This window comes from Zootoca vivipara, chromosome 1 (genome assembly GCF_965207765.1).
Source record: "Zootoca vivipara chromosome 1, rZooViv2.hap1.1, whole genome shotgun sequence".
In the NCBI taxonomy this organism is placed as follows: Eukaryota; Metazoa; Chordata; class Lepidosauria; order Squamata; family Lacertidae; genus Zootoca; species Zootoca vivipara.
The window spans coordinates 106587872-106610744 of record NC_142582.1 but is presented as its reverse complement, the minus strand read 5'-3'; the positions used below and the strand labels follow the sequence as shown (position 1 = coordinate 106610744).

Sequence of the window (22873 nt, the reverse complement as noted above, 5' to 3'; positions counted from 1 at the left end):
TATCAGCAAAATGTTGCCCCATGAGCTACTCTCTTACTATTGGCAAGAAGCTGAAGTGGAGCAGGGTGATGAATGCTTTCTTCCGTGGGCTGATCTCAGCACAGCTGAAAATAAAGTGTGTTCTTGTGTGCAATTCCCTTGCCCTTTTGCAAGGTTGTCTAAGATACCAGTACCTATTTTTTCTCTTTCCCACTATTTCCAGGGTTAAATTGATGATTTCATTAGTTATTTTGATGTAAATGGCAAGTAGCTGCAAGGTACATAGGTACCCCAAATGTTACCAAGTATGACACTTGAGGTGAAGATACTTACAAATCTCTCTCACACCTTGAAAGTAAGCATTGAATAGCATTATGTACGTGGTTGACTGTCCCCCTTTCCTACTCAAGCCCTCTTATTTAAAAGCTATTGATTATTATTTTTTAACAAAGAAAGGCAAATCTCCAGGCACCCACTCAGTCACAGCTTAAACCAGGCACCCCCAAACTAAGCCCTCCAGATTTTTGGGGGGACTACAATTCCCATCATCCCTGACCACTGGTCCTGTTAGTCCCAAAAGATATGGAGGGTCGAGTTTGGGGATGCCTGGCTTAAACCTTCTTAGAAAACATTTTTCAGTCTAGCATCACACAGCATTAAGACCTGTGTGACGTTCCTTTTTCCAGGTTTACTCCCACAGTACACAAATTATACCATCTCTTCCTTTGGGAGGTCGTTCCATACTCCCTTTCAAGCCCAATATCTTTTTCAACACGGGTCTCTCCCACAAAAGTGGGAGAAATGATGTAGCAACATTTTTATTTTGAATTGTTTTGCATCTAATTTGCTCCCCAGCTAAGGCACAGCTTGCACATAAAAGTTTTATCAGAAACGTAAGGTGCTTCTTTTTAAAAACAAAACAAAACTAAAGGGCCTTCAACCAAAAGTGTTCAGTGGTTTTCAGACGTTATAGAACACATTGTTTTTCAGAGAACTTACTTGAAATTATTAGAACCAGAAGCGGCAAATTTACTCTATTTAAAAATAAAAAAAAAAAAATTGTATCCACATAACTGAAAATTGTTTTTAGCCTAATAGTACAGTACAAAACAACATCAAACCATGCGTTACGGGAAATACATTCAACAAATACACAAGACGTAACCGGCTGTGCATTCACATAAACCAGTGTTTCTCAACCTTTTTTGGGCCACGGCACACTTGTTCCGTGAAAAAAATCACGAGGCACACCACCATTAAAAAAGTTAAAAAATTTAACTCTGTGCTGCCCTATATTGACTATAATTATGACTGTAAGAAACACTTGCCAATTGCTGTGTTGGTTGCAATCTCCTGTAATAAGGCTTCACAAGCCGTCCTGCGGGTCAGTGTTGTGTATTGGCGGCCGCCAGGCTCGTTTGCACTGAGCTTTGGGAAAGAGGAGGAGAAATATTGCTTTCCGGCGGCTCATTGGTCATTCATTGGCGGCCGCCAGGCACGTGACAATGCAAATCGCCCTTCTCGTCGCCGCACATCGCGGCACACCAGCCAGCGTCTAGTGTGCCGCGGAACAGTGGTTGAGAAACGCTGACATAAACAATACTCTTCTTTATATTCTTATCACAATATCAAATGTTTACCTTGCACATAAACAACACATAAAGTGCAATAATATAGACAGAAGTCCCAATAGATCAGTTCATTCATAAAGACCAAATACCTGCTAGTTTCTGTTCCACATATGTTCATAAAGTCCAAGTTGGAGCCTACTACAGTTCCACAGAGTTGACAAGGATTTCCGGAATAATGTCTTGTTTCGCTTTCATGGGCTTCATCAGTGGTACATGTTCATATGTAGTATATCAAAGTCATGGAACTCGCCTTCCTGGACTTCATCAGTTGTACATATTCTACTGTGTTTCTCCGAAAATAAGACACCGTCTTATATTTATTTTTCCTAAAAAAACAAAACACTATGGCTTATTTTCAGGGGATGTCTTATTTTTCCCTCCTTCTCCTGCCATGGCCAGCATTGCTGCTGCGCCTATCACTATGTCTTATTTTCGGAGTATAGCTTATATTCCTTGAATGCTTAAAAATCCTACTACGGCTTATTTCATGGCTACGTCTTATTTTTGGAGAAACAGGGTAAGTAATATAAATGAATATAATGTCGTAATTCAACTTATTTTAACAAATTGAAATTATAGAAACAATTTTGCTATAGAAGTACACACCATATATGAAGTATCAAGATAATAGAACTTATAGTGGTTTCCAGTAAACAAGAACTGTTACAATGTAATATTATATAGACAGGCACAGCATAGATTTTAGTTACGGGTGACAGCACTGCAGCTGTAAGGTTTTCTTCTTAAAGTGACCCCTTTAAAACAACAAATGTAAAACAAACTTTATCCATACACAGGTGTTACACATACAAGCATTAATAATGACTCATAGAAAGCAACTATAATCAATTTCAGTATTCAAACCTGAGGAATGCAAAGAGTCAAGTAGAAAAATAAATCTACAGGACGTTCTACAGGAACGAGATATACCCAAATTACGAAAAATGTCGTATCTTCATCCGAATCGGACGCTTAAATAAAATGCTGTACTAAAAGAGCATCAATTACATTGTTCCTAATCCTAGATTGATGCTCTGATATTCTTACTTTAATACTGTAAATCTAAGAGTATGACCTACATATAATAATCCACAAGGACATCTAATAACATAAATTACATCTGGAGTCGCACATGTGGCAAATGCCTGTAAAACAAACTTAACACCTTCTTTGTTGGTAAATTATTTCACCTGCAGCATGTAATTACAGGAGGTATAATGACCACATCTGAAAAAGCCACGTGGAGGATTAGATAGAGTACATTGTGTGGGTGTAGATTTTAAATCCATGTGCACCAGTATATCTCTTAATGATTCTGTGTGATGTTTGGGGAAAAGGGGAATCCTATCACATTCAGGGATGTCCTTAAGAAAATGTCAATGTCGCCTTATAATTCTCTCAATTTCAAAAGTCATATGGTTGTACTCTAGACAGCATAAATGTGCATGGATCTTGTGCTAACATGTGAACAGGATGTAAGAAGAGTTGACCTCTCCCTTAATTGTGTTTTTTGAACAGCAGTTATTACAGTTATTACAGAATTTGGATAGCCTTGTTTTAACAAAGATGCAGAAAGTATTTTTGAATGGGTTTTAAAGTCCTGTGGGTCCGATGAATTTCATTTTAATCTTAGGAATTGACCTAGAGGAAGATTGTCACGGTAGGGCAAAGCGTACCTTGCCCACCAGGGAGGGATCTGGCGTATTTCCCCCCCCCCCCAAAAAAGCACACCTTTCATACCTAAAACAATTATTAAACACACAAAAAAGTGACCCCCAAATTAGACATCACCAGCAGAAGGTCTGAAGACTCCAGCAGCATCCAATAGAAAGGCAGATTGCGCACTGTCACCAGCAAAAGCTCTGAAGGGCGGCGCCAAATAATGACATCATCAACCGAGCAACTGAAACCACCATTACCAGACAACCCACAGTGTCAGGCCGGGGCCAAGGAATGGAGATACAGGGTGAAGGCCTCAGCTCGCATTTAAATACTAGCCCAAGCCAAGGCCGAGAGACTAGGCCTCGCCTCCCAGTGGCTGCATTAATAAATGCCTGGCAGCATTAGGCAGTTGTTCATCATTTCCCCTAACACGCACTTGGAGGCACGGCGAAGGGTTTTTGCTTTTTAAATTAGTGGGCGTTGTGTCACATGCGAGGCTCCAGCGGCCATTTTAAGTAAGGGCAGTCATGCCCCTTTTAACCTAGGCTTTATACCAGGCACCCCCAAACTGCGGCCCTCCAGATGTTTTGGCCTACAACTCCCATGATCCCTAGCTAACAGGACCAGTGGTTGGGGAAGATGGGAATTGTAGTCCAAAACATCTGGAGGGCCGAAGTTTGGGGGTGCCTGCTTTATACTATTCTCATGTTCTTATTTCAAAAAAATTTAATCTAAATATATAAAAATGTTCACGATATGTGTGCAGGGGCAAATGTAGGAAGATACTGGGGGGAGGGAACAACAGAGGGCTCAGACAAAAGTGCATGCTGGGAAATAGAACCCAGAACCTAACAGTTCCTTCCCCAAGAGTTGGGGGCCAAGGTATGGAGATACATGGGGGAGGGGCCAACACTCCCCAGGGACAACAGACGGAATGGTATCCTACTGAAACACAGGGATGAGCCGAGGGGGTGGAGGGAGGAGGGGCGGGATACGTCATGGATCGGGACAGGGTGGGGGGAAGCACAGGGATGACCCATAGCAACGCGTGACCGGGCCAGCTAGTTTCTTATAAGGACGGACTTTAATAGTACAGTACTTCTAAACATTTTTAAAGTGAGTTTAAACTTTTAACTACTACTTCCTTTCTGAGTCTGGCGGGCTTTCAGCATACTGAACCTGAAGTACAGTGGTGTGGTGCATTGATGCTGGTGGAGGATTGATTTGTATTCCACCAGTGGAACTTGGTATGGTACAGGTTTTGGCTAACAGGGATGCAGCCCTTGAATTGTCACTTCTAGGCTCATCATCTTGAGCAGGCACCCCCAAACTCGGCCCTCCACCTGTTTTGGGACTACATCTCCCATCATCCCTGACCACTGGTCCTGTTAGCGGGGGGTGGGTGGGAGTTGTAGCGCCAAAACAGCTGGAGGGCCGAGTTTGGGGGTGCCTGATCTAGAGCGTTCCCTTCAATTTGAATTTATGTCAGAATAGCAGAGTTAGGTACTGGCAGCATTTGTTGCTTCAGGGGCAGTGGGTGTGGTATGGGTAAACGGGGGTTGGGGGGGGGAGAGGATGCTTCCTTATGATTGATACCAAAATGTTTAGGCAGCCTGGTCTAGTTTTCCACTGCCTCTGAGTATGCTCAGAAGTGGCTTCTCTTACTGATTGCCAAAGGCTTATTTTATGCCTTTATTAGCTTTCTTCATGTAGCGAACATGTAGTCATCTGCACATCTTAGATTCTTATTGGGAGAATTAATTGAAGAGGTTTAAATATGGTTGGGACAAAAAATAATTACGTAGGTTTAACTTGGATATGCAGAGGAATCAATATAACAAGTAACCACAGAAGGGGGGAGGGGATGATATTAATATTGGGTATATGGAATTTGTTGTATAAAATGATATTTTGATTATGTAAAATTAGAAAATGGGAATATAAAATATTATAAAAAAGAGGCTGAGAAGTGTACGTATGCATGGAAGCGTTGTCTTAGGGATTTGTTTTTGCAAAGTAGGACACAGCAGATTAGGAGTCTTAGAATTTTGAAGTGTCAGGCATAGCTCTAGTGGCTTTAGCCCAAACGTAGCAGAGTTTTCCTGCACAGCGCAGAAGCTAGTTGAGGTGGAAATGACTAGTCGGCTAGACGCAGAATAACTATTTACAGGATTTATTAAAAGAAAATAAAACCAGCAGAGTTTCCGCATACAAAGCAAAGCAAAATAAATCTTCTCTGTCTCTCTCTCTCCAACCATACGCAGCACTCCTACTCCTAACACCCAACAAAAACGCTGTGCTAGCATTCCTAGATAACAGAGTTCAGTGCTGGTCGTTAACCAATCAGAGAGAGTAGTTTCCAGGTCAGGCAGACCTTGGCTTTCTGCCAAGAGTAAATTGACACTGCCTTGAGTTAATTGTATGAAGCAAGAATCTGTAAGTTTCCCATGAGAACCAATTAATCAATCAACCAACAGTAAATGGTGCCTTGAAGAGTGCTGTATTATGAGCTTCTTGTTACCACAGGTCATTAAAAGATCCTTATTGTGATAGTTAAGGTGCTACACCCAATATGCCAGCAAGTTTGGAAAACTCAGCAATGGCCAGAGGATTGGAGAAGATCAGTCTACATCCCAATTCCAAAGAAGGGCAGTGCCAAAGAATGCTCCAACTACCGCACAATTGCGCTCATTTCACACGCTAGCAAGGTTATGCTTAAAATTCTACAAGGCAGGCTTAGGCAGTATGTGGACCGAGAACTCCCAGAAGTGCAAGCTGGATTTCGAAAGGGCAGAGGAACCAGAGACCAAATAGCAAACATGCGCTGGATTATGGAGAAAGCTAGAGAGTTCCAGAAAAACGTCTACTTCTGCTTCATTGACTATGCAAAAGCCTTTGACTGTGTCGACCACAGCAAACTATGGCAAGTTCTTAAAGAAATGGGAGTTCCTGATCACCTCATCTGTCTCCTGAGAAATCTCTATGTGGGACAAGAAGCTACAGTTAGAACTGGATATGGAACAACTGATTGGTTCAAAATTGGGAAAGGAGTACGACAAGGTTGTATATTGTCTCCCTGCTTATTTAACTTATATGCAGAATTCATCATGCGAAAGGCTGGACTAGATGAATCCCAAGCCGGAATTAAGATTGCCGGAAGAAATATCAACAACCTCAGATATGCAGATGACACAACCTTGATGGCAGAAAGCGAGGAGGAATTAAAGAACCTTTTAATGAGGGTGAAAGAGGAGAGCGCAAAATATGGTCTGAAGCTCAACATCAAAAAAACCAAGATAATGGCCACTGGTCCCATCACCTCCTGGCAAATAGAAGGTGAAGAAATGGAGGCAGTGAGAGATTTTACTTTCTTGGGCTCCTTGATCACTGCAGATGGTGACAGCAGTCACGAAATTAAAAGACGCCTGCTTCTTGGGAGAAAAGCAATGACAAACCTAGACAGCATCTTAAAAAGCAGAGACATCACTTTGCCGACAAAGGTCCGTATAGTTAAAGCTATGGTTTTCCCAGTAGTGATGTATGGAAGTGAGAGCTGGACCATAAAGAAGGCTGATCGCCGAAGAATTGATGCTTTTGAATTATGGTGCTGGAGGAGACTCTTGAGAGTCCCATGGACTGCAAGAAGATCAAACCTATCCATTCTTAAGGAAATCAGCCCTGAGTGCTCCCTGGAAGGACAGATCGTGAAGCTGAGGCTCCAATACTTTGGCCACCTCATGAGAAGAGAAGAATCCTTGGAAAAGACCCTGATGTTGGGAAAGATTGAGGGCACTAGGAGAAGGGGACGACAGAGGACAAGATGGTTGGACAGTGTTCTCGAAGCTACGAACATGAGTTTGACCAAACTGCGGGAGGCAGTGCAAGACAGGAGTGCCTGGCGTGCTATGGTCCATGGGGTCACGAAGAGTCGGACACGACTAAACGACTAAACAACAACAACAACATTGTGATAGTGTCTGCCTAGGTATGAGATGGAGAGGAGGTCAAATGAGATTATTGCCAGGCAGACTAAGGGCTTATGTTGTGAAAATGCCTGTGAGAGGTGTTTTGTTGCTGGTGAAATGTTGTCATTCTCCATGCTCTGTAGTCTGGCAGACTTCAAGGGCGGAATGTGCCAAACCACAGTTGGTGCAAACTGACTTTGCAAGACAGCTTCCAACTTTGATTTCGGACCTTGGTTTGTTGGCCTTTCATAAAACATCTTACAATGTATGGTTTGGTTCTGCTTCTGAATGTTACAGTGTCTTGGTAATATGAAGGATTTACTTGAAATTTTAGTGTAGTGGGCAGAAGGTTTGGGCATATCCAGATAGTTGTGGGAAATCGTCCAAAGATGCTCTAAGTTACTGGCTGTCATTTACCCCTGCTCTTAAGTTTACTAGGGCGCTTGAAATGGGGTATACTTTCATTTTATACCTTGGGTAGTCCTTGGAACAAGACTTCATAGATACAGGGGTTTAATTTCATTGCAGTGGTGTAATCTCTAAAGCAGTGAGGTCTGCATTTTCAGAATGAACTTTGGTGACTTAAAGGTTTTCTGGCTACTCAAGGTAAAATAAAGTGGTTGAGTTGAAAGAATGCAGCTTGCTAGCAGATTACTCAGGTGACTCATACAGCAGATTTCTTCAGCCATGCTCTGCTTCCTTGAATCCTGCTTGATTGCTCTTACTGAGAAGTAACTAGGTACTACTAGGGATGTGGTTTGGTTTTCCTCATGTTTCTGCCAAAAGAAAGAAGAATTTAGCATATCATCAAAACTAGGGCAGCCTTGCATTTCTAAAAGCCTCGCTTAAGTAAAACATGGGCTGTGGAGGCCTTGTGGGTTGGAGGGTGGTGGCCTCATACACATATGAGATTAGTATGTACACTCTTTCTATGAAAGAAGGCAACAGAACACATTGATTGGTACTAGAAAGCAGCTTTGAAGTATTGGGTGGCTGCATTAAAAAATAAATCCTTACCACATACTTAAAAGAAATTTACAGACACTTAAGTGCTTCTAGAAACATACAACTAGAAAATGAATTATAGGTTGCTTAAAGTATTAATTTGTTTGTGATCCTTTGAAAGAAGCCTTTTTATATCTGGCATGTATTTGACTCAAGTACAAAACCACTGGAAGCTTACAAATTGACAGGATTGTGTTAAATAGCTGAGAAAACTGCAAGTAATTCTTTTCAGTACATAGATAGGCCTAGTGGAGGGAGGGAAACACCCAAGTTACCAGTAAAGCTGGCTTGTAGGTAAGTATTTAGACTTTTCAAGCACTCGTCTACCTAATAGCCGTACTCGTTAATGAATCAGCATCTTAGTAGAACTAGGTGCATGTATTGTTCAGAGGGCGTGGAGTAGGAGGGTAACGCCATATATAATGCACAAAATCTCTTTGCTTTCAGGATTACTATCCCATGAAGGCATGCACACACTTTCATCATGGTGGCATAGCTTATCCTGTTGTTGATTCACATAGGGTCTAGGTTTCCGTAGATGCAGTAATGTGAGACTAGTTATATGCGAGGGAAGGGCATATTGGGGGAATCTGACCATTTTTGCTTTTTACAATATCCTTTTTTTCTTGAGGCCAGGAAAACATCCATGTTAGCACCAGGGAAGCGGGGACAACAGGGCTGATTGACTTAAATCAAGATTTCCATTTAAATATGCATGCATCCTGCCTGAAGGCTCAAATAATTAAAACATATTGTTTGTTAATAAATAAGGTTTGTGTGTGTACATACCCAAGGATGAAAAGCAAGACACGTGTAAGCTAAGACTGCCATCCTGTGCACATTTACTTCGTAATAAGTTCCAGTAAGCTTCCAATGAACAATGTTTTGTAAACTGCTCTGGAATTGTTTTTAGTGGAGGGGAGGGCAGTGTATAGAAATACCTTAAATAATGTGAGTATGACTTCTGAGTTATTGCAGAATTTGGAATAATTTGCTTATCCCTGGGTCCAGGAATGGGGAATCATGTATTTTACAGTGCTTAACTTCAGAAGTTAATTTCTCACCCAACCCAGTCCTGTTCTTTTCCACATAGCAAAGCAGACTTTTTCACTTTTTCATAGATGGTCATGTTTCAAATGCAAGTGTTGGCTTATTTGCTTCATCTTGTTTAACACAACAAATACAGATATCCTTTCAAAGCACACCATTGTTTTAAAGGAAAACTTGTAGATGGGGTGGGTTTTTTAAGCAGAAAAGTGAATTAAAAAACGATCTATTCTGGGAGCAGCAAAAGGTAACCAGAGAATGGATGGGTAATGGTCTTCTCCCCCACTTCTTAGTTCTGTAACTAGTTATTATAATAAGTTTGTAAACATATGGGAGTCCCATGCTGCCTGTGATCACTGAAAAAAGAAGAGCAGAATTACAGGCTCTGGAGTGGTACAAACCCAGACATTTATAGTTTTACATTTTGTTAGGGACAGAGGGCTTGTTTGGAGTTCTTTCAGTGGGTGTATCTGTGTGGTTTCTAGGTTCAGTGCCATGTGATATATTCACTGTCCTGAGCACTTGGTGATATGTAGAGAGGAAAACATGCAATAGCACCAAGTAAAAATGGGTTTAACGCCACTTTTCCTGTTATTTGGGTGTGGGTGTGGGTGGAGGATGGAAAGTTAGTCCTCACCTATTAATGCTCTTTTCATATGTTTCCAGGATTTTGTCCCTTTGTACCAGGATTTTGAAAACTTCTATACAAGGAACCTCTACATGCGCATTAGGGATAGCTGGAGCAGACCACTCTGCAGTGTACCGGGAGCCAAAGTAGACATATTAGAGCGGGTTTCCCATGACTACAATTGGACATTCAAGTGAGTAAAAGGGTTTTGGAAAGCTCCTGGGCAACTAACCTTTAAAGCAGGGGGGTGGAGAACCTGTGGCCCTCCAGATGTTGCTGAAATAAAAGTACAAGTAAGTTGGGGGTCCAAAACATTTGCAGGGTCAAAGATTCTCCACCCCTGCTTTAGAAGATAATTAGTGAGGGGTTGCGAAATGGGTTGTGGAAGATGGACCGCGGCCTCTGTAGCAAGGATATGAACTCCACCATTGCCTTTTGCTTAACTCAGTGCCGGACCTTCCCTACACGTTCTAGATTGCAATGCCACAGAACCCAGTTTGCCTATAATTTGATCCAACAAAACAGCCCATGAGGGCTGGCTATTTTATGACCTGTATAGAAAAACCATATAGGTTAGGGATGGCCAACATTCGTGTCATGTCTTGTGCACGTTACATTACTTTAGTGTTTCACTTAGCCTTCAAGTGGGTTTGCCTCTAGTCCACTAAGATAAGCAGCATTGCAGTACTGAAGAGGAAGTCAGAAATGGAGGCATGATATGATGCCATAGCCACATCAGTTGATTCCTGAGCTCTGGTCTATTTGTGCCCAAGCTCATTTCTGCATTGCGTGCCATGGGGTTTTGTGCTCAGTAGAGTCTTCAGTCTTATACATGTTTGCAAAAACTTATGCTGGAAACCCTTTGCTTTGGAAAAAGGGCAGTGTGTATCTCAGTCTCGTCTTCCGTGCGCTGGATCTTTTTGTAGGGTGTTCAGCGGTATCCCCCTTGGGCAAGACAAATACAATAGCAGCCGAAAGGGAAACCTACCATGCTTTTTGGGTTTGAGATAAACTGAGTATGTCCAGATTTCCACTGACTTAATTGGAATTGAAATGAATTGGAAGTGGCGTGGGATAGCATGTCAGTTGTCTCTGGTCTTTAATTTGGTTTATATATTTATGTTATATAAATATTTATATCCCACCTCTCCTCCTAGGAGCTCAAGTACATACCGGTAGTTTCCCCCCCCCCTCCCTGTGTTATCTTTACAGCAATCCTGTGAATTAGGCTAGACTGAGTGATGGTGTCTGGCCCAAGGTCACCCACTGGCCAAGTGGGGATTTGAGTGGTGGTCTCCCAGGTCCTGGTGACCTTTAATAAAGTGAAGAAAAGTGGCAGTACTGTTTAGAAGCATGCTCAGGAAATTGGTAGCTAAAGAGTTCTGTGTTGGAACAGAGCTAATTGAGCAGAGTTAACATCCATTGTTATTGTCAGGTTCATAATTCAAGGGGGGTATGGTTAACACACTTCTAGAAGAGAATAGCTTTAGTCCTCCTTGCAGTAGTTTACTGGCTTCCAGATGCACTTCCTTTGTGTGCTGGAGGATATTGTGCTTGAAGAAATGACTAGGATTTGAGGATAACAATGGGAGGGGGTCTTTTGTGGGGTGGCAGTGGCATAGAAGGCTTGAAATTGCCAGAGGAAAATAACAAACTGTTTTGAAATGCCTCAGCACTCTGTTTTGATTCTTAAGAGAGCTTTCAAAGAACATCTGCTAATCTGCAATCTGACACTTTACTTATTTTGTCTGAATAAAGCTAATTATGTTGGAAGATGCAGAAAAGTGTTAGTTTATGATCTTCGGCTATAACGAAAGAAGTCTTGCTGAGTTAAGCAAACTGAAACAGAGCAGCATTTGTATAAACCTATTTGTCTTGCCTACTTCAACATAGGAAATCTCTAACAGGCTTTGGACACATCCCTGTTAATACATTGTGACCGGTGAGGCTTTGATATTATTCCTGCAGGATATTACTCCCTTTGCATCATGTCACAATAGACTTTGAAGCTTTTGGAAACTTTAAAAAAGCAGTTTGCATTGTAGCAGAGACTGACTGTTTTGGGTGGGCTGCCAGCTAGCTGAAAACTGCTTGGTGTGCACAGAGCCCTTAATTTCTAAAGGATTATACTAGATGGCAGCCTTCAACAGTACTAAGCATATGTACTTAATTGTTGATGATCTCCATATCTTTTACATGCTATGTTTTTATAAATATATCTATATATAGGTACACAGGAAAAGTGATAAAAGGCGTAATTAACATGGGGTCCTACAACTACCTTGGGTTTGCAGAGAACACTGGAGTTCGCAAGGATGCCGTGGCTGAAGTTCTTTCGCAGTATGGAAGTGGGGTGTGCAGCACTAGGCAAGAGATGGGTAAGTTCAGACAAGGGACTAGTATCTGAGTACATTTAATAACTCAGACTCCACAAAATATTATATGGCAGTTCCTAAGCTTTTGCCCTAGTTTGTATGCATCCAGCTTGCATCATTAACACTAAAAATTAAACTTCTTAGCATTAAAAGTGTTATATTCACAGTGGATTTACCCGTCTTGAACCCCTTTTCTATGTTTCTTCCAGGAAACCTGGACAAACACGAGGAGCTAGAAACATTATTGGCCAGATACCTTGGTGTGGAATCCGCTTTGTCATATGGGATGGGATTTGCAACCAACTCAATGAATATTCCTGCTTTGGTTGGCAAGGTATGGGTGTCTTTGGAGAGAGGACTGGCCTAGATCTGTCTTCACAGGTTTCTGATGTTAGCCTCTCACTTTTTCAGTGTATACTTTGTGAAGGAGGGGGAAATTAAAATTCCTGTATGCCATGCACTTCTGTTTAGAAAATAGTTATCCCTTGCGGAAATGTTAAATGAATAATCAGGAGAGGAAAAACATGTCACAAGATGAATGAGTGCACCGAGGCTGCTTTCTTAGCCCCTCAAGCTGTATTGGGACAAGAAAATGTCAGTGTAGTTTGGAGAGCTGAGCACATTAGTCACATTGGCTTCACTAGAATACAAAATGATTATGTAAAGTACGTTGTTAGCTTGATCAGATAGAAACTATGTTATTTAAAATAGTCTGTTTGGAGAGAATTTGCTAGTCCAGTGCACATTCACACTTCTTGTTTTGAACTTCATCACATGGCCCCCACCATTTTATTTATCAAAAATAAATTTCTGTATTGTTTTAAGTGGGTGAGCAGCACTTGGTTGAAATAAAGAGTGCAAGACATCCAGGTGAATAGCCTACATATGCTCTGTACAAGAATGTATTGCACCATTTATGCCATTGTGAACTTGTAAAGGATTTCTTAAGTTTTTAATTATCTTCCAAAGAGAAATGTTGTGTATACATAAGTGGAGGAGTTTAAATTCCTATTTGATTTAAATGGGTCTTCTTTGACTTCAAAATTTTTAATAAGTATACACATCATAATAAGAAATGTGTATCAGCAAAGCTATTAGACAATTTTGCCAATCTAACGGTTTTAAAACCTTATTTATTGCTGTTTTACTGTCAGACTGCAACCCAATATAAGCAATTCCTTCTCCGTTATTGTAGGGCTGCCTATCCGTAGTCGCATAGAACTCCTCAACCCTATAAAAAGTGGTACATCTCTCACTTACAAAACAATCCAAAATGCAATGTCATCCAATTGTTTTATTGGAAAATTTGCATTCAGTGTAGTGGAGCATATTCTGCTAAATGAATCTTAGATTTTCATTGAAGGCTACTGCCTTAAGCTAGTCACTTGCTGGTAATTTTAAAATGTTCTCCCTTACCCATCTTCTTGTGTAATTGGAGCAATAGGAAGACTGCACAGCACAGTAAAGCAAACAGAGAGCCATTCCCCTGGTTCAGTGTATCAAAATAGCCATAAATAGTAATGTGTGGTCTTGCAGCATCAGCTACTGATTCTATGCATTTTGGCCAACCAAGGAAAACTGATTGGAGTGTAAGGGGTTTCACCCAGCAAGAACCTTGCATGGTTATAGGCAGGCATAGGCAAACTCGGCCCTCCAGATGTTTTGGGACTACAACTCCCATCATCCCTAGCTAACAGGACCAGTGGTCAGGGATGATGGGAACTGTAGTCTCAAAACATCTGGAGGGCCAAGTTTGCCTATGCCTGGTTATAGATTAGTGGTTAACTGCAACTTTCTGTCTGGACCATTTATTTTCCTGTTTCCTTCTTCAGGGCTGTCTAATACTGAGTGATGAGTTGAATCATGCATCTCTAATATTAGGAGCAAGACTTTCAGGAGCAACAATTCGAATCTTCAAACACAATAGTGAGTATTTCCTAGGAGGTTTATTAATTTGACCGGAAATTCCTGTGTTGTGGACTAAATGCAGACTTTGATTTTAACCCCCCGAAAAAACTACCCAGAGAACTTTAATTTATGGGCAGTATATAAATAAAACTCTAAAGCAGCCCCAGGTGCATTTTTAAAAAAATGTTCTTAACATTTAAGGCAACCACAAATGAGAAAGTATTCAAAAGCTCCTCCCTGTTACTGTGGTCTTCAGACGAAGGGTGGTATAGTTATTTATTTTTTGTTAATTTTTCCTCTTCAAGCTTTCTCCATATCATATTTACCTGTTCAAATGCACTGTTTATCTTACGGACATAAGAAGATCCCTGCTGGATCAGACTAAAGACCTGAATAGTTATCTAGTCCAGCATCCTGTTCTCACAGTTTCTGAAGCCCCAAGCAGGACATGAGGGAAATAGCCTCACCTGCTGTTGTTCCACTTCTAATGGTAAGAGCCAGTGTGGTGTAGTGGTTAAGAGTGGTAGACTCGTAATATGGTGAACCGGGTTCGCGTCTCCGCTCCTCCACATGCAGCTGCTGGGTGACCTTGGGCAAGTCACACTTCTCTGAAGTCTCTCAGCCTCACTCACCTCACAGAGTGTTTGTTGTGGGGGAGGAAGGGAAAGGAGAATGTTAGCCGCTTTGAGACTCCTTAGGGTAGTGATAAAGTGGGATATCAAATCCAAACTTGTCTTCTCTTCTTATTCAGAGACATGATAGCTCTGAACCTGGAGGGGTGGCAGGTAGTCATCATGACTGATAACTATTGATAGCATTATCCTCTATGAATTTTGTGATTCCTCCTTTAAAGGCATCCCTATTGATGCTGCTGTCGCATCTTTGCAGATTCCATGGTTTTAACTATGTGCTGGGTGAAGACGTACTTCCTTTCGTTCTGTTCTGAATCTTTTTCCATTCAGTTTCACTGGATGATTTCAGATTCTAGAAGTATACAGTGGTACCTCTGGTTAAGAACTTAATTCGTTCCGGAGGTCCGTTCTTATCCTGAAACTGTTCTTAACCTGAAGCACCACTTTAGCAAATGGGGCCTACTGCTGCCGCCGCGCCGCCAGAGCACGATTTCTATTCTCATCCTGAAGCAAAGTTCTTAACCTGAGGTCCTATTTCTGGGTTAGCAGAGTTTGTAACCTGAAGCGTTTGTAACCTGAAGCATTTGTAACCCGAGGTACCACTGTACAGTCATACCTTGGATCTCAAATGCTTTGGCTCCCGAACAAATCGTCTCCTGAACAACCGAACCTGGAAGTGAGTGTTCCGGTTTTCAAACAATTTTCAGAAGCCGAATGTCCGATGTGGCTTCTGTTTGGCTGCAGGATGCTCCTGCAGCCAATCAGAAGCCGCGCCTTGGGTTTTGAACAGTTCCGGGAATCTAACGGACTCCGGGAACACATTCTGTTCGAGAACCAAGGTATGACGGTAGCTCTGTCATATCTCCTGGCTTAACATGATGCACAGCTCAGTCCATATGTTCCCAGTACTAATTGCTTATGGAGCGGGTGTTGTCAGGCAGAGTGATTCTTCAAAGTGAAGAGTGATTCTTTAATGAGCAACAAAAACAACAACATAATGTCACTCTCTGAATTACTGCTGTAGTAATGCTGCCTATAGCTGCTTCTGCTTCTAGTCCCTTTACAAAAGTAACAATGTTCTTTGGAATTGTGTTCATTGTGTATAGATATGCAGAGCTTGGAGAAGCTGCTCAAAGATGCCATTGTGCATGGGCAGCCACGCACACGCCGACCATGGAAAAAAATTCTCATCATTGTCGAAGGCATTTTCAGGTACAAGCTTGGTCCTTCCCATCACCAGTGCTGTTTGCCATATTGGATCATTGTTATTGTCCATTTTAAGGCATTCTGTAATCGAAGCCAATAATAATAATAATAATAATTTATTATTTATACCCCGCCCATCTGGCCGGGTTCCCCCAGCCACTCTGGGCGGCTTCCAAAAAAACAGAAATTCTAAAATACAGAAATCCATCAAACATTAAAAGCTTCCCTAAACAGGGCTGCCTTGAGATGCCTTCTAAAGGTCTGGTAATTGTTCTCTTTGACCTCTAGTGGGAGGGCATTCCACAGGGTGGGTGCCACTACCGAGAAGGCCCTCTGCCTGGTTCCCTGTAACTTTGCTTCTCGTAATGAGGGAACCGCCAGAAGGCCCTCGGAGCTGGACCTCAGTGTCCGGGCAGAACGATGGGGGTGGAGACGCTCCTTCAGGTATACCGGACCGAGGCCGTTTAGGGCTTTAAAGGTCAACACCAACACTTTGAATTGTGCTCGGAAACGTACTGGGAGCCAATGTAGGTCTTTTAGGACCGGTGTTATGTGATCTCGGCGGCCGCTCCCAGTCACCAGTCTAGCTGCCGCATTCTGGATTAGTTGTAGTTTCCGGGTCACCTTCAAAGGTAGCCCCACGTAGAGCGCATTGCAGTAGTCCAAGTGAGAGATAACTAGAGCATGCACCACTCTGGAGAGACAGTCACTGGGCAGGTAGGGACTCAGCCTGCGTACCAGATGGAGCTGATAAACAGCTGCCCTGGACACGGAGTTGACCTGTGCCTCCATGGACAGCTGTGAGTCTAAAATGACTCCCAGGCTGCGCACCTGGTCTTTCAGGGGCACAGTTACCCCATTCAGGACCAGGGAGTCCTCCACACCCGCCCGCCTCCTGTCCCCCCCAAACAGTACTTCTGTCTTGTCAGGATTCAATCTCAATCTGTTAGCCGCCATCCATCCTCCAACCGCCTCCAAGCACTCACACAGGACCTTCACCGCCTTCACTGGTTCTGATTTAAAAGAGAGGTAGAGCTGGGTATCATCAGCATACTGATGGACACCCAGCCCAACCCCCCTGATGATCTCTCCCAGCGGCTGCATATAGATGTTAAAAAGCATGGGGGAGAGGACAGAACCCTGAGGCACCCCACAAGTGAGCGCCCAGGGGTCTGAACACTCATCCCCCACCACCACTTTCTGAACACGGCCCAGGAGGAAGGAGCGGAACCACTGCATGACAGTGCCCCCAGCTCCCAAGCCCTCTAGACGGTCCAGAAGGATGTTATGGTCGATGGTGTCAAAAGCCGCTGAGAGATCCAGCAGAACAAGGAAACAGCTCTTACCTTTGTCCCTAGCCCGCCGGAGATCATCGACCAGTGCGACCAAGGCAGTTTCAGTCCCATGATGAGGCCTGAATCCTGACTGGAAGGGATCCAAATGGTCCGCTTCTTCCAGGCGTGCCTGGAGTTGTTCCGCAACCACTCGCTCAATCACCTTGCCCAAGAATCGAAGATTTGAGACTGGGCGATAGTTGGCCATATTGGCCGGATCTAAAGATGGTTTTTTAAGAAGCGGTTTAATAACCGCCTCTTTCAGCGGGTCTGGGAAGGCTCCCTCATGGAGAGAAGCATTTACCAACCCGCGAAGCCCATCGCCCAGCCCTTCCTGGCTAGCTTTTATAAGCCAGGATGGACAAGGATCAAGGAGACAGGTGGTTGGTTTCATTCGTCTAAGCAGCCTGTCCACATCCTCGGAGGTAACAGATTGAAATTGATCCCACAAAACTTGACTAGACAGGACTCTAGCACTCCCCCGCCCCGGCCCTGCTCCCACGGTGGAGTCTACCTCTTCCCGAATCTGAGCGACTTTATCTGCAAAAAACTTTGCAAAATCATTGCAGGAGATCATGTGGCCCGTACTGGGCCCGGATGGAGCAGGTGGTTCCGCTAAATTGCGAACCACCTGGAAGAGTCTCCTGCTGCTGTTTTCTGCAGATGCGATGGAGACGGTGAAGAAGGTCCTCTTCGCCGTCGCCATTGCCACTTGGTAGGCTCGAAGTTGAGCTCTAGCCCGTGTCCGGTCTGATTCAAAATGAGTTTTCCGCCACCGGCGCTCTAGCCGTCTCAACGACTGTTTCATTGCCCTCAGCGCTGGGGAAAACCACGGGGCTGTCCGGGCTCCATGCAATCTGAGAGGGTGCTTCGGAGCCAGACAGTCAATAGCGCTGGTTAACTCCGCATTCCAGCGGGCCACCAGGGAATCAGCTGAAAGGCCATCGACATGGGATAAAACATCCCCTACCACTCTTTGGAAGCCAATTGGATCCATTAAGTAGCGGGGGCGGACCATCCGAATCGGTCCCACCTCCCTGCAGAGGGGAAGGGTTGCGGAGAAGTCCAGTTGCACCAGAAAGTGATTTGACCATGGCACTTCTTTTGTTTCGCTTTTACTTAATGTCAGATCACCAACATCCATAGAGGTAAACACCAAGTCCAAGGCATGTCCGCGGCTATGAGTTGGGCCAGACTTATTCAGGGACAGCCCCATGGTGGCCATGCTTTCCACGAAGTCCCGAGCGGCTCCTTGTAAGGTCGTGTCGGCATGGATGTTAAAATCCCCTAAGACAACCAAGCTAGGTGTCTCCAGGAGCACATCCGACACGACCTGAAGCAGCTCGGGCAGGGAATCCTTGGTGCAGCGGGGAGGTTGGTACACCAAAAGGAATCCTGTACTGCCTCTATTGCCCAACTTCCAGAACATGCACTCAGAGAACTGGGTCTTCCCAATAGGACGCCTGGTGCAAACTAATGACTTCCTAAAAATCACTGCAACCCCCCCTCCCCGCCCAGATGGCCTGGGTTGCTGTGCATAAGAGAAACCTGGTGGGCAAGCAGCGCCAAGAACGGGCCCATCGGCTTCCTCCAACCAGGTCTCTGTCACACATGCCAGGTCAAATCCTCCATCCACAATCAGGTCGTGAATGGCGGTGGTCTTATTCATCATCGACCTGGCATTGCACAGCAGCACCTTCAGGTCATGTGGGTATCCCTTGCTGATTCCAATATCCGTCCGGTCAGGACCAGACCTGGAGGCAGGGATAGTCCTCAGACAACGACTAAGTCTGCCTCCTCGGTAATGACATGGTCTGGTCTTAGCGTAACTCCTCCTCCTACCCGTGACCACTGAGATCGGTTGTTCCAGTGCACACACCCCTGTGGAATGTGCCCCAGCCATTTTGCTTGCTGGGACCCCCTCCCGGGCAGCCCTGACCCCTCCCCTTAAAAACAAAATAAAACCTCTGTAAAAAACAGCAAAGAACTCAACAAAAGAAGAACACAAAAAAGACAATAAAACAATAAAACCAAAAACAATAAAAATTACAAATACACCCAAATTTGTTGGGTGCTCATTACTTGACTGTGGACAGCTGTCATCATGTCCAGCCATAATGATGCTCGAAGTTGCATTAGTGCTAATAAATCTAAACTGGAGATGTGATTTTTTTTTTTTTTTGGCCAGGCGTTTCTGTAATGGATTGTTATCGACATAGTTTCTGTTATCTCACTTTGTCAGCCAAATGGTAATGACTGACTGAAGAGGGTATTCTGTGAAGAGAAGGATTGTAACGTGAATCTCTTCGGGTTTATCATTCTATATTTAATATTTCTGTCGCTTTTCCTCTCCTCACTGAGCATCCAGAGCAATTTGCAAAAAGCAAAACAAAAAAGCTCACCACTGCATTGAACCAATTAAACACAATATTACAAAGACTATAAATTTGAAACAGTAATTGAAAGCAGTAGATACAGGACGCATAATGCCAGTGTGATGCTGTCAACTATCTTAAGCTCTGAAGCCTTTACTTCACCAAACCTTTATTAGGCATTATAGTTAAGCTCTGAAGCATCAAAAATTTGTTAAGAAAGGGGTTATGCATAGATGCAGATGGATGTTTTGGGAAGCCTTGATGCGGTAAAGGGATTGATACCATACACAGCAGTCCTAACCATGTCTGCTCAGAAATAAGGCCTGTTAAATTCAGTGGAGCTTACTTCCAGGGAAGTGGGGTTGGAATAGCAGCCTTGCGCACTAACTTTTTCAGAGCAATGCCTGGAAAAACCTCTATGGCAGGGGGTCTCTAAGCTTTCCTTGCCTCGGGCCAGTGTCTCAAGCGACGATCGCACAGAGGGTGGGGGGAGTGCATGCGCACGAGCTATTTCTGGTGCTCCCCTGACCCGGAACTGGTCACTGTGCTGTGCTGCGAGGGCCAGATAGACGAGTCCATTGGGCCTTATCCGGCCCTCAGACCATAGGTTGGTGACGCCCTGTTTTATAGCATGTCCCAAGCCTTGTTAAAGATTTGCACAATCCAACATGGCCCAATGATCAGAGGTAATGGGAGTTGGAATCCTTTAACATCTAGAGGGCATCCCCTGGAGTAAAGGTATAAATTAAATATGCCTACAGCTATGATTTTGTAATTGCTTGGAAAATATTAACCAGCCGCTTTTCAAGGGGATTTGAGCATCACTGGGTGATTCCAGAATTCATAACCATCTCTTGTTTTTCTTCACAGCATGGAGGGATCCATAGTCCGGCTTCCTGAAGTAATTGCCCTTAAGAAAAAGTACAAATCATACTTGTACTTGGATGAAGCTCATAGTATAGGAGCATTGGGCCTCAATGGCCGGGGTGTAGTGGACTATTTTGGACTTGACCCTGAGGATGTGGATATCATGATGGGAACATTCACCAAGGCTTTTGGAGCTGCTGGAGGATACATTGCAGGCAAGAAAGTAAGAACTGGTGTTGGGAAGAAATTTCATAGCTTGTTAGTAAGGAATAGAAGCATCAGACTTGATGCTTAGAATATCAAGATCATCTCCATTGTAATTTTGAGTAAATTCCAGGATTCCAGGCACAAATATATAAAACACTTTGAAAAGCTCAGTTAGTAGTACTATTATGTTTTTGCAGGATTTCTCAATTAAAATACATGGTCTAAACAAATGCCCATTTATTACTAAAGCTATCAAAGCAGCAGCTAATCCTGAGCACTACATGTGTCTTGCTCCTATTATTTATTTATTTTATACATACATACATACATACATACATACATACATACATACATACATACATACCCCACCCATCTGGCTGGGTTTCCCCAGCCACTCTGGGTGGCTTACAGAATATATAGAAGACAGAGATTACTCAACACTTAAAATATCACCAGTACTCACTGTCCGAGGTTTACTTGCTTGCCCTTCCTCATGAACCTCCCACCCCTTCTACAGGTGTCATAGCAGGTTGGCCACTCACCCGCCACAAAACTCAGCCTGTTGGACACTCCGTCCTCCCATATTTGCTGTGCTCAGTTTCCTAATTTTATACAGAATCAATATGTCATTTGATGGCAAGAGAGCAATCATTTATGTGCTGCCAGGCTTTTCCTTGTCAATTTATCTCCCAAGCAAAAATGGTTGATCAAAGATAAGGAGATGCATGTGCACCACCAACCTACGAAGAAAGATGAAGGTGCAACTATATATACCCGCCTTCCCTGCATATCTTTCAAATAAATATCAGCACTGCATACTTGCCCCATCAAAGACTGTTCTCTCAGTGGCGAGGATAATTTCTGATAACCTGCTGTATTCACTTTGTCAGGAGCTGATTGATTACCTTCGTGTCCATTCACACAGTGCAGTATATGCCACTTCGCTTTCCTCCCCTGTTATTGAGCAAATCATCGCATCAGTGAAGTGCATTATGGGTGAAGATGGCACAACCCTTGGTGAGTTTCAGGCACTGTAATTCTCATGAGGTGTTGGAATAAACAACTGCTCCTTCAAGTCTGCAAAGCAACTTGGATTCTTTGCAGGTGTTGCTCTTGTCCACAAGGTGGCAGTATGCATTGAAGGACTGTACCTATTCAGCACCATCCACCTATCGTAAGTGTTCTGCCACAATTTTCTGTGGAGGACTGTTTTGTGAAATTAGCCTTTTCTTTATGTTCTTGGTAGTTGACAGAACTTTTCATCATTGCTGCTGGTCAGGTTGAGATTTGTATGGATAATGCTTTTCATTTATTAAGGCAAAAGTTATCGCTGTGCGAAATCCTTGTTTGAGAGATGTGTAAATCTAACACCATAAGATGATCTGGTTAGAGCAGACCGAAGACCCATCTAGTTCAGCATCCTGTTCTCACAGTGGCCACCTACATGCTTATGGGGAGCCCATAAAAAGCACCCAACCACAAGAGCACTCGACCTCCAGCTGTTGGTATTCAGAAGTTTACAGCCTCCAACCACAGTGGCAAATCACAACCATCATGGCTAGTAGTCATTGATAGCCTTAGCTTCTAGGAATGTGTCTAATCTGCTTTTTAAGCCATCTAAGTTGTTGGTCATCCCTGCCTCCTGTGGGAGTTGAGATGCTTGGTTGAACTGCACTATGTGAAGAAGTACTTCACTACTTTGTCCTGAATCCTCCAAAACTCAACTTCAAGGGATATCCATGTGTTCTAGTGTTATGAGAGAGGGAGAACTACTACTCTCTCTCTGCTTTCTCTGTGCCATGCATAATTTTACAAATTTCTACCATGTCACCTATTTACTCGCCTTTTCTCTAAACTTAAAAGTCCCAGATGCTGCAACCTTTCCTCATAGGGGAGTTGGCCCTTCCCCTTGATTATTTGGATTGCCCTTTTCTGAACCTTTTCTAACTCTGCAATTATCTTTTTTTGAGGGTGACTGTACACAGTATTCCAGATGTGTGTGCACCAGAGACTGCATGACATTGGCAGTTTTATCCTTTCAACTCCCTTCCT

General features: G+C 43.3%; 1 protein-coding gene across 1 annotated transcript in view; it reads left to right on the top strand.

The window, feature by feature from the left end:
- The window catches only part of SPTLC2 (serine palmitoyltransferase long chain base subunit 2), a 63021-nt gene that overhangs the window by 13833 nt on the left and 26315 nt on the right, over window positions 1-22873 (top strand). Inside the window, exons 3-9 of the mRNA XM_035107965.3 lie at window positions 9956-10110; window positions 12147-12295; window positions 12502-12626; window positions 14125-14218; window positions 15939-16044; window positions 20618-20837; window positions 21712-21838. Of these exons, the coding sequence (XP_034963856.1) occupies window positions 9956-10110; window positions 12147-12295; window positions 12502-12626; window positions 14125-14218; window positions 15939-16044; window positions 20618-20837; window positions 21712-21838 (976 nt within the window). The remainder of the gene's footprint in view (window positions 1-9955; window positions 10111-12146; window positions 12296-12501; window positions 12627-14124; window positions 14219-15938; window positions 16045-20617; window positions 20838-21711; window positions 21839-22873) is intronic.